Consider the following 12,500-nt stretch of genomic DNA (forward strand, 5'->3'; position numbering starts at 1 on the left):
AAGATATTCCAATCTAAAGTTCAGACAAAATCTCCCAAACTTTATTTTCAGTGTGTTGCAATGAACTATGGAATAGATTTGTGTAGATTGGAAATTACAGTGTCCAGAAGTAGTCTTGTTTAGTCCTTGAAAACTTCTTGCTTTAGTCATGTTGTATGTTATTAAGACAGAAAATCATATTAAAGGCAAGGTGTACTCTTTTTGTGTTTTCATATTGAAACATGATTTGATAAATGTTGTAATATTTTTCTATTCTATTTATTCAGATATCAGAAAGCCATCTTGTACTTAGGCAGCTATTTCACTGTATGACAGCAATGAAATCTCAAAATGATATATATGTTTAATTTTATTAATATGGGGAACATCCCATTAGATAGGTGAGAATCCCTACTGATTTTGTTTTCTTTTTCTCACTCTCTCTTCATATCCTTCTTTTCTATAGGAAAATCAGGCTTATAGATCTTTATTCTTAGATATTTTGTGCGTATTAATACTGTGCATATTTAGACCAAATTCTTGGGGCTAACAAAGTTTGGACAGTGTTCACAAATAAATAACTTTGCCACATATGTTGCTTGTGTACTGAATAAGTTAATTTGCTCTTTATATTATGTATTTTTTTTCCATTGAGCTTAACACTAAGTGACATGCTAAGAAATCTATATGAACCTTTTTGGTTATTTAACTTTTTTTTTTTATTCCTCCATGCACATTATTTTTATTGTTCTTGTTGCACATATTAAAATATCTGCAGTGGACATACCAACAATACAATTAAATTTTAAACCCACTTGGACCTTATTGAGGTTTTCAGTATACATGATTAGAAAATATTATTAAAACAAAATGAAAAATAAAATTGTGTTTTTTCAATATCTTATTTTTGCAATTGTTTACTTCATTATCATAAAACTACATTCTTTTATTTTTCTAATGCAGTTTTTCATAAAGATCTATTTATATGTACATACAAAGAAATGTGTTTATATACACATACTTGCCCATATGGATATACATGTACACATATTTATATGTATGTACATGTGTGTACAGTGTCAAACTGAAATAAACTTTCACTCTTAAGAAAATATAAAGAGCTTATAATGAAATTCATAAATGGGCATTTGTTAGGTTTTGGCATACACCCTTATTTCAGTTTTGCTCCTCACTACCCAAAATCCCTCCTTGGCCATGGGATGGTCCCCTTAGCCCCCTCGATCCAGTAACACACTTGGTGACATCATGGCATTATGCTGGTTGTTCCCTAGGTCCAAACCTGTCAGTGTGCAAGATAATAAAATCAGCTATAAGCAGCTTATTGCTTTAAGCTGCAGTACTGGCTGGTAGGCATTGTTGGTCCGGCAATAATTCTACTGAAAAAAAATTATCTAGTTTTTGAAGATGGCAGCTTATAAATGAATAAATAGATCACCTTTTTAATCTTGATTATGTAGAATGAAATTCACTGATTTTTCAGATGTAGTAAACATGAATTGAGAGTTTAAATATTAGTATGGATTTTTTCCCCAAATGATTCATTTCACAATTATTCTATTACTAAACGAGTTAATTAGTTTTTCTTTTTTTGCCTATGATGAATTGGAATATGAGTCATGAAGTAGATTCTCAGTGTTCCATAAAATCACATTCCAGATTCACCATATGCAAAATTAGAAACTTATGTGCCTCTCTAGGGAAGGGCAGAGCAGGAAGAGGCATCATATAAGGCATTTGCCCAAATGTTCAGTATTCTATGTGCCTACAATTTGAAGAAAAGTATAAATGCTTCATTTGACTGTACAAAGGAAAAGAATAATAAATTATTATCCAAATCTTTGACAGGTAAGTTTCCATGAAGAAGAATTTTTTTTTTTTTTTTCTTGAACAAGCTTTTTATTTTTTTATTTTACTCTTGATTGACAGAAATATTATTTGCTTTTAACACTTCTCCCACTTGCAGTTAATGACACTCCTCCGTGGAGACTCGGACGCATTGAGGAGACAGATCAGGAGACTCCAGTATGAACCCCATGAATTGGGATCTCCGCTTCTAAACGCTTTCAAACTGTTTGCACCACAACTGGAAAATGTTGACCACTACCAGCATATGGTTGAGCTCTAGATGCTGGTGGGCATCACCCACATGAGAAACAGTTATAGAATGAATCTGATATTCCACCAGTGTCTACCAGTGTACAAGTGTCCAAAGGAAGTTGTTGTGAAGAAGTTTACACTTGTTAATACACTAATGCCATACTGATGAGCAGATGCAATTCTCCTAAGTATTCTGACTATTTCTGTGAAGTGTGAACTGTGATAGGGGTTTGCAAATGCTCTTATTCCCCAGACCGGACACAGGACTGAGAAGGCAAATAATGATATTATCATTTCTTAATTTTTTTTGCCTTATGTTTTTGTTTTTGTCTGTATGTATCCACCTCTTAATTTGCTATTTATAAAACTTCCCTCTTTAGATGTATCAGCTTTCATTCTTCAAAAGACTAGAACAACTAGATTTTGATGGCATTTTTAGATATATAAAGTCTAGTGTTTCTTACTGTGAGTTTTGGTATTCATCATGTTTTAACCTTTTTTTCATAAGTGTTATTTTATAAGTAACATCATATTGATGTCAGTTGACCGAAGATTTGGGTTATTAAGAATTGATTAGACATAATTTATTAAGTATAGGATTTTTTTATAAACAATATTTCATCACAGACCAGAAGAATCCTGTGATTTTTGACAGCAAAATATAGTTGCAGGAAAATCATGTTTTATTGATTAGATGTGTGAATTTATGCAGATACATTCTCTTTTTTTTTGTAGTGTGATTTATAATACAAATTTGATATATTGAAGAGATTTGTGATATTATAAAGATTGAGATCTAAATACAAATTCTTCCATCACTTTGACAGTTGATTATGACTTTCCATAAAAGAAGACACTGTGTCATGTATTTTTTTTTCTTTTTTTTTTGAAGGGGAACAGAAATACAAGCACATTTTCACAAATCTACACTTTGGTCTGTATTACTGAACAACTATTATTGCATATTATAAGCAAATCAAATCATTTTATTAAAATTACGGAAAATGAAATTAGTTACTATTCTGTTTTAATTTATATATATTTGATATATGTGATGACAATAGGCAAAAAACATTTAGATATTGTGATTTTTTACTAGCTTAAATAGAATATGATTATTAGCATAAAACATAGGGTATGGAGAATTTCAAAAGGAGCCAGTGCAGTTCAAGCCTGTAGTTTTGCTAGGTTGCATTTTTATCATCAGTGTTACCTAATTGATAACCATGCAAATATAGGCCAAGTTCATAGATTATCAACCAAGCTGTAATATTTATCAGCTTGCAGTTTTGTTGCTATTATCAAGTAAGCTATGTGTTAGAAGTCCGCAAGAATGCTATGGAAAAAGTCACATGCAATTCTAAGATCTGTATCTTGTTACTCTGAAGTGATGCTGCTTTTGCTGACTTAGCTGTAACTGCTGAAGAGATATTGCAAGTTGTTTGAGTGGGACTGGATATTTATTCAGTTTAGTAGGCATTAGCATTGAAATTTGTTCATCTAGTAGATATACAGCAAACAAAACTGATGTTTAAAAGGAGTTTACGTACAGATACTGTTATTGTTTCTGTTCCCCTTTAATTCTGAGCTTTCAAAATGTTACCAAGGCTTCAGCAGTCCTTATGATGTACACTGATGGGCACAGTAAAGGGTCCAACATTTTGCTCTGTGGGTTAGTATTGCTCAAAAGTTTTTATATGTATGGTAAGAAATGTTATATTAGGTCTCAGAATCCACCATTTTCTCAAAAGGTCAAAATGACTTGCTTTGAGATCATCATTACTGACCAGTTGTTCAATGAAGGGCATGACTAATATTGCAGCTGTTAGAAAAAGAAAATACTCCTTTGAAATGGAGTAGTTGGACAAATTCATTTCCTATAAATGTTTGACTCTTTTTTTCAGCAATCACTTCCTTCATACCCTTTGCATCACACTTACTTTCAAGGGTACTAAAACATGCAAAAATCTATTTATTCTCAAATAAATGGAATTGTGAAAATATGTAAGTGGAGGCTTGTGGCAAATCTTATGGTAGCTTAGACTGATTCAGTGAAATATATCTTTATTTTCTCTCCATGCACTAAGAAGTGCCTGTTTTGTGTTGTTTTTATAAGTTTATTTTGTACATGCAGTGATATTAAATATCAGGCATTTTGATTAAAATATGTATGCTTAGGCAAAGCTGTTCAGTACTTTAGCTTGTTTTATGGTGCTTGTATTTTTTGATAATTATTAAACAATACCTTCCAGTCTTTGGACAATCATAATACAAATAATATTAATCAACACATGTATTGCGAAACAAAACACTTGATGTTTACTCACAAGACCAATTACTATATTATAAAATATGGGTGACAGTACGATTTAACCCACCATAGCAATATAAACTATAACAAGCACAAAGTATTTGTTACTATTTGAAGTAATCCAATGTAATATTGTGTTTCCCTTTCTATATATCAATGCCTGTTGCAGTTTTATGGAGTGATTTGCAAAATATTTCTTTTTAAGCATTTCCTCTGACTGCATAAACAGTATTACTTTAACTGTCACTCAAAATCACTCACATTTGGGATATTTATGCAACTTCATTTAGTGCAATATAAACATGGTTCTTACACATGCTGATTATTGGCACACAGCTACATTTTAACTTTTTAATACTGTATTTCATTTTTTGAATAAAGATTATATGAAAAGACAATTGCTACATGTATGATGCTGAAAATTGATGGAATATGTGTAAAACTGCTTTTGCCAATTTACAGATGCTTTTTTAGAGTATTTTGCTTTTATTCATACAGTAAGTCATATACGCATGTATGTGACCATGTATATGTAAGCATGTATTTGAGTGTGTGTGTCTTTATGTGTCTGCAGATATATAAATACATTTTGATTTTTTACAAACAATTACAATAATGAAAAAAGTTTAACCTTAGTTCTTTTGTTCAAAAGAATGATAACAATACAAGAGTTACTTTCTCACTCATGATGAAACCCTAAGAATTGAATGCTTTCATGTTATCTAGAATATTTCAAGCTGGAAGTAAACTTCAGTTATTTGATATATTGAAATAATATGTCAGAAGTAAATCACAGCTTGATTGATGTGTTCAGCCAGGCTAATTAACAGTGCAGAAAATGAAGACATGTAGCCTGTACACAAGCTCTTCTGATGCTGCTTCTTCTTTTCTTTTTCTTCTTTCTTTCATTTTTTGAGACAGTTGTTTATAAGTCTCCAGGGATTTTATTTTATTTTACACAAAACTTTTTATTAATGAACCTTGCCTTTTTTTTTTTTTTTTTTTTATGTTTTGATATGGTAAAGTTTATCAATTCTGACAACTTTCCTTGTTATGTTTCTAGTCATACTTATATTCTTATTCTTTAATTTCTGAAAATCCATATATGATAGTCATGTCAGTGATAGAGAATATCATGAACTTTAACTGATTGCAAATATGCTTACATTTGTATGGTGCTCAAAGGCAGCATTGTATTTTGCTTGTTGTACACATTATTATTTTTTTTTTTTTTTTCTTTTTTTTTTTTACTATTATGGTTCTCTCCCTCTCTCTCTCTCTGCTGCTTTTCTTTTTTTTCTCTTTTCTCTGTTTTCACATGCTTCATCCCCTTGCACACTATATGTATTTGAGTTTTTTTTCCTGTATGTCAAATATAAATAGCCAGTGGCTAGTGTACTCATACATAGCCATTATTTTAAACATGATTTTCTAATAGAAATATTTAATATTGACACCAAAGTGAACAAAACAGCAAATTTAAGCTAGGCGAGGAAAACTTAAAGTGTAAACTTTTATGTTAGGTTGGTTCCTGAAGGACTGTTGCAGACTTCAAAAAAAAAAAAATATATATATATATATATATTGAAAGCATGTACTGACAACTGATCCTAGGAGAATGTTTGTTTGTTGTGCATCACCCAAAGCCATGTTTCATTCTGATGAAACAGCCATTTTACAGATACTCATGTGAAATGGCAGTTGGTTATAGTTATTGTGTTATTTGAATGTGTGTTTAAGTATGCAAGGGGATTAAAATCTTAGTACATTTATTATATTATATCACAGAATCGTCTAACATCTAAACATTTTGATCAGAACATCTATTAGCAATTATATCTCCTTACCACAGTAATACTACTGATAAAATATACCATACTGGTGGCTTGCTTAAGGTCCAAAAATATGTTAGGAAGGTAGAGATTAGCTAAGTAAGAATATTAATGATATATTTACTGCAATTTCAAATTGCTTATTTCAAATTTAGTATTGCAGACACACATTCATACAGTCACACTTGCATTTCCTTTCACACTTGAAAACATCCACTTACATCCACATCAACCATACATTCTAACATAATTATGTGTAATTATATTAAGCACAGTTCACAAACATACCGAAAGGCTGTAAATTTTATACACTAATCATTTTTATGCACCAAAAATCCAAACTCAAAACAGTAAAGCTGATGATAGCATTCTTCCTAATGTGAAGTAAAAATAACTTACTTTTACAGATATTCATCGGTCAAAATACTTTGTCCCAGATGAAAGCAACAAAATATTTAAATGCTTTTCATCAGGTGCAACAATAGAACAGGTCCTGCCTATAGGCTGCAATTATCAGATCTTGGTACAATGCACATAGGTAATCCTCTTCCCAGCCATGTAATACAGGAGACAAGTGAATGGTTATTGATCCACTTGCTACTGGATTTTTTTGTCTCTGTGAGACAACCAGATTGTGTGTAAATATATATATATGCATCAATGAAAAAAAGACCATGAAGGCATTGGTAAGGCATTTCTTGCCACTGTCCTTTTGTTTTTCACTGACAGCACTTCCCAGAACTTGTAATAATGTATGAGGATGGTTTACAGTGTTTTGTGGTTTCTATTTGCCAGTATAGTAGCCCAGATCCATAAGCTATCAGTCTTTACAGAAATATCTGTAGTCTACTTCTGTGGTAATATTTGGTTGTAGCACTGTAACAGCTTGGTACTGATGTTAGCAACAGATTTACAAGATAAATGACAGATTTACAAGAGAGTCTACAGTAAATTCAATGTCAGTTGGCTTAATCAGATGGCCTAATCACAGCCAACTATTTTCAGTGTTTTCATATCATTCCAATTGTAATCAGATATTGTTTGTAAGAATGATGTGAATATAAGTAACAATACAATACAGCTATGAACCTGGGACCTTGCAATTGCAACACCATCACTCTACGACTGCACTACACCACCTCCTGATTGAATGTATCACTTTAAATTCTTACATCAAATAATATTATTTATTTTAGAAATTTAAAGCCACATATGTTGTGTGTAGAGAGATCAGATTTTTCACTATGCTAAAGAGAGCCTAGATAAGTCTTGAGCTTGAGCTTTAAAAAGATAGCTTTTTATTCTGTGAGAATATGGGCAAAATATTTGGTAATTTTTTAAATTGTGATATCAAGCATAAATGTTAGAGGAATGATTTTTAAAAAGTACCAATGGCAGACTGATGTCAGGAGCAAGAGATACCATTTACCATTGTGAATATAGTGGCATAAATGTCATAAAGCTTTCCCCATCAGCACCTAAACTGCTAGCAACAAGAAATATTGCATTGTCTTCTTTTAGATTAACTTCATTTTCTCAGAATCAGTTTTGTCTGAAAGTTGTTACACCATTTACCATTTAATCATGCTCATTTATATCAGTCAAAATTCTGCACATGGTATAGTGGAAGATGGTGCTATAAATCATTTTTTACTTAATTGTGTCCTATGAGATAAGTCTTTATGCAATTATTGGTCAGTGATAACCAAAGCAAGTTCATAAAATGATATGTATGGTAACCCAGCATTTAGTTAATTTTTAACTGAAGAAAGAAGACATTTCTTAGTTCAACTAGAAATCCAAGACCTTTACAACATATGATACTGAAGTGCACAAGGTGTAAAGTTGGAAAGAATATGAACCACTAATTGGTGGTTCCTGATCTTGCAAATATGAGTGAAGTGATACCTACTAGACTATTCAAAGTGCAGATGTACTGATAGGATAGTTTACTCTTTTTTTGCATACAAAAATCCTTAATATGGAAAGCATGTCTTTCTCACATTACCAGCATGAAAATATCTTACATGAAGTCTAGGTTTCCCCAGATGTATGTAATTTTTTTCTTTGATAATTTACTTATTTTGGATATAAAATTTAACTTTTAGAGCTGACAAACATTTTCTATGTAGAATGGGGGAATAAAGGTCTGAATATGTACATGTATTATACATTAAATTTGTTCAATCATCAGAGTTATAGGAACTAAAGGTATGTCTCTTTGGTTTGCATCTTTAAGTGTAAATCCAGAGTATCTTCCATAAAATCAAACATACGCACTAGACTCAGGAAGCAACATATTGGCATTCATGTTGCATCTACTGCAATTAACATTTTTGGAAATAAGTGCCTGTGGTGAATCTTGAATAATTCATCAGTTTCAAGGGTCTGCAATAAGATATCAATTGTATACGTACACCATAGACACGAAAAAACCCTTTGAGCTGGTGAATTATCCATATGGTGATCCATTTATTGACAAGTGTACTGATAGGGTAAGCATTAAAAAGGTACACAGTATTGTACCTTCATTGTCATGGATTTCAAAAATTACTAATATTATTGAATAATAAAAGTGTAATATTTGGGATTTGGGCAAATGTTTTATAAAGTACAATGCAAGAGAGGCAGAGAGTGGGTTTTTTGCAATATATCTGTCAGATGAAGTTGCTTAATATATAACCCCCTCATTGCCGGTCATTCAATGTGTTTTGAGAGATATGGGTTGGATTAACTACTTTCATAGGAACTTTGTCACTTATAGAGACAAAATATGAGTAAATGTAACCTCTGTAAATCACTTTTTATGGATACATTTGCTTATTGTACACTAGCTTTCTGTAACGTCCTCCCACCTTCACAGTTTCTAATTGTTCAGACTGAGCAAGTGACAGTTTATGAAGAATACTAAAGCACGAGCTACCCCATGTATTCTTATTATGGCATATATTCTTTTGTATGTTCATTTCAGTCATGATCATTGTACTTGATTTTTCAACATCAAGAACCTCTTTTGCATCTGAAATATATAATGTGTGTGTGTGTACAGTGTCAATGTTGGTACATTCACAATAAAATATACATAGCAATATATTTCCATATTATCATCACTTGTATCATTTTAGTATGTTTTGTTTTAAAGTTTACCAAGATAAAATGATACCTGCTCAAGAAAAGTTATACTTCTGTGAATTAACTTCAAATTAAAGGAAAGTTGTTCATCTTGCCATATCAAACTACAAAATTCAAAGCATCTGATGTAGCCTACTAGCCTTTACAATAGCTCTGAAAGTCTTTCAGAAGCATGTCTAAAAAATATGAGAATCTGTTAAACCTCAAACATGATGATTTTGGTAATAATAGTTATATATTGTAAGAATAAATAGACTGGAAGTGTGAAAAAAAAGATCTGATGCGTTGAAAAAACAGTTTAACAAAGTAAAAAGCCTTAAGAGAACTGCCAACAATCCATTTCAAAGACAATTCTTCCACTGGCTTGAAAATCAGTTATGATCACTCATACTGCTACTTTAGCTCAGTCTGCTTTAGCATGTTATAGATATTCCAGAGATGAATTAATGAAAATTTATATAAAAATCAAAAGATTAAATACCATAAAAACCTTTGAAGATAATGTAGTTGATACAGTCAGATTATTAAAAATAAAAAAAAACAATAAACAATCTTATATAATATTGTAGTCTTGTGAAAAATTTATGTGGCTTACTGTTCTTGTTCAGTATTGCTAAAAAGAGATGCAATAATGCTATAACTTCTTTTTCTTGATAATGATCATAGTGGAAGTCCTGCAAATGCATTGACTATAAGAAAGTTAAATAAGAAGATACAGCAGATGAATAATTTACTTCCTACCCTTTAACCACTCCTGTGAAAAGACAAGGAGGAATGTTTGTATAGAAATGCAATTGCAAACAAAGGGAAATATTGCAGGAAGAAGTAATGATAGGATAATGGCAAAGGACAAAATACAGGTAAAAGAAAAAGAAAAGAGAGCAGAATAATAAAAAACATGAGTAAAACACATTACTAAAGAATTATAGATTGACACCTTCCCACCATAAAAAAAAAGAGTATAAAAGGTAAAAATAAATGCCATACAGACCTTGACTCTTTATTCTTTCTTCAAGGAATTAATACACACTTAGTCAGATGTGTAAGGTATGCATACAGATATACAGAACATATACAGAGAAAGAGCTACAGAGAGAGTGAGAGAATGGAATAAAAAATTAAAAGATTGAGAAGACAGGACAAAATATGTAACTGTAAAGTATGATTGAGGCCAAAATCATTAGAGATGAGAGTAATGAAATTGGTAAACCTTTAACATTTATATGAAATATATATCTTATTACAGACTTGTAATATCCTTATAAAGAATTATATATTGTGTAAAAGTGTATATTTCTATTTAGATTATACAGATTTTACTATATCTTTTATTAGGTTATATAAAAAAGTGACAGCTATAAGCATACATGCAACACTATTATGATAAACCAAATTTTTTTTTTTTTTTTTTGTAATTGGATGTAATTGTGGTAATTTTCTAATTCATTCCAAAAAACAGAAATTTAAAAGATTCATTATTCTGATTATTAACTTAGTGATATACACAGCTACCCTTTCTGTTTACTATTTTTAAAAATTGCGCACAGACACGCACGCACACTCACTCACTCACTCACTCACACACACTCACTCACTCACTCACTCACTCTCTCACACTCTCACACTCTCAAACTCTCATACTCTCATACTCTCACACTCTCACACTCTCACACTCTCACACACTCTCTCTCTCACTCTCACTCACTCACTCACTCACTCTCTCACTCACTCACTCACTCACTCACTCACTCACTCACTCACTCACTCACTCACTCACTCACTCACTCACTCACTCACTCACTCACTCACTCACTCACTCTCACTCTCTCTCTCTCTCTCTCTCTCTCTCTCTCTCTCTCTCTCTCTCTCTCTCTCTCTCTCTCTCTCTCTCTCTCTCTCTCTCTCTCTCTCACTCTCACTCTCACACTCTCACTCTCACTCTCACTCTCACTCTCACTCTCACTCTCACTCTCACACTCTCTCACTCTCACTCTCTCACTCTCACACTCTCTCACTCTCTCACTCACACACTCACACTCTCTCTTTCACTCTCTCTCTCTTTCACTCACTCACTCTCACTCACTCTCACTTTCACTCACTCTCACTCACTCACTTTCACTTTCACTCACTCTCACTCACTCTCTCACTCTCATCTGAGCTTCATACTCCATGGATTAACACATTTTTTAAAAATTAATATAGTTAATATAATTATTAACTGATTTCTTCAGTAACTTTGCTGCTTCTCCCTTTTCTACTAGGTAAAGTACCACTGCCCCAAAAAGTTATAATGGCTCACAATATACATTTGTGCAAAGTCCAACCATGTCTAACAACACTGCATAATTTCTCATGATTATATATTCTTACACAATCAGAACCATGCAAGTTTATGGTCAAATACATTTTGTTGTTATGACATTCTGATGCTTCTTACAGAATAATAGTATATTGTACATAATTCTTATGATAAACTAGTTTATTAGCACCATATCATTTTGACGAGTTATCTCTAGCTACTTCTGATAACCGCTGACTTAATGCTTCAATGTCTCCTTCCTCAACTTTTCCTATTTCTTTTAGCTTGAGTATTATCTCCCCCAGAAACTTTTCTGAATCACAAGACACTTTTGTGCTAAGTACATCCAGGTTGTGTAATGTTTTATAGTCTTTCTCAAGATGATCCAAATGGTGATGCACTCTAACAGTCAGCTCTTTGCAAGACTGTGGTGGGACATAAAATTGATTCTTAGCATTCATTTCTAATGTCTTTCTTGGACCATCAGCATCTTTGGCTAAATTTAGGGTCTCCAACTGAGTTTCTAAAGTACCAACATTCATATTCTCAAGAGACTCTGGAACATCATCTGCAATAGGTACATTCTTAGCTTCTTTCTCACTTCCATCTTTAGGGTGATCTGTTCTGGAATTCTGGACTCTCAAGACACTTGAAGCCTCATCTGACTCCAGAAAAGAGTGAAGAAGAGAAATTTCAGAGTAGTTGTACATGTAGCACAGTAGACTCACAGCCTCTTCTGCTTCCAAGTAGTGATTACCTGAAGTTGTTAGGTCTGAGGTTCCTGTTGAGAAAGGACACATATATCTGGTAAACAAATACATAGATTTCC

General features: G+C 32.3%; 2 protein-coding genes across 7 annotated transcripts in view; one reads left to right on the forward strand and one right to left on the reverse strand.

Moving 5' to 3' along the window:
- Positions 1-9,347, forward strand: part of LOC125025113 (popeye domain-containing protein 3-like) — a 239,216-nt gene extending 229,869 nt beyond the window's left edge. For 3 of the 5 annotated variants that reach the window (XM_047613035.1, XM_047613034.1, XM_047613037.1), the window contains one exon: positions 1,964-2,099. In XM_047613035.1, coding sequence (XP_047468991.1) covers positions 1,964-1,967 — 4 coding nt within the window. In that variant the 3' untranslated portion in view covers positions 1,968-2,099. Of the gene's footprint in view, positions 1-1,963 lie in introns of all 5 variants that reach the window. The other 2 variants (XM_047613036.1, XM_047613039.1) reach the window with 1 other exon arrangement.
- Positions 9,348-11,402: 2,055 nt separating this feature from the next.
- The window catches only part of LOC125025041 (gem-associated protein 5-like), a 22,167-nt gene continuing 21,069 nt past the window's right edge, over positions 11,403-12,500 (reverse strand). For both annotated transcript variants that reach the window (XM_047612909.1, XM_047612908.1), the window contains exon 25: positions 11,403-12,452. In XM_047612909.1, the coding sequence (XP_047468865.1) occupies positions 11,866-12,452 (587 nt within the window). In that variant the 3' untranslated portion in view covers positions 11,403-11,865. The remainder of the gene's footprint in view (positions 12,453-12,500) is intronic.

The sequence above is a fragment of the Penaeus chinensis genome, chromosome 4 (genome assembly GCF_019202785.1).
Source record: "Penaeus chinensis breed Huanghai No. 1 chromosome 4, ASM1920278v2, whole genome shotgun sequence".
Lineage (NCBI taxonomy): Eukaryota > Metazoa > Arthropoda > Malacostraca > Decapoda > Penaeidae > Penaeus > Penaeus chinensis.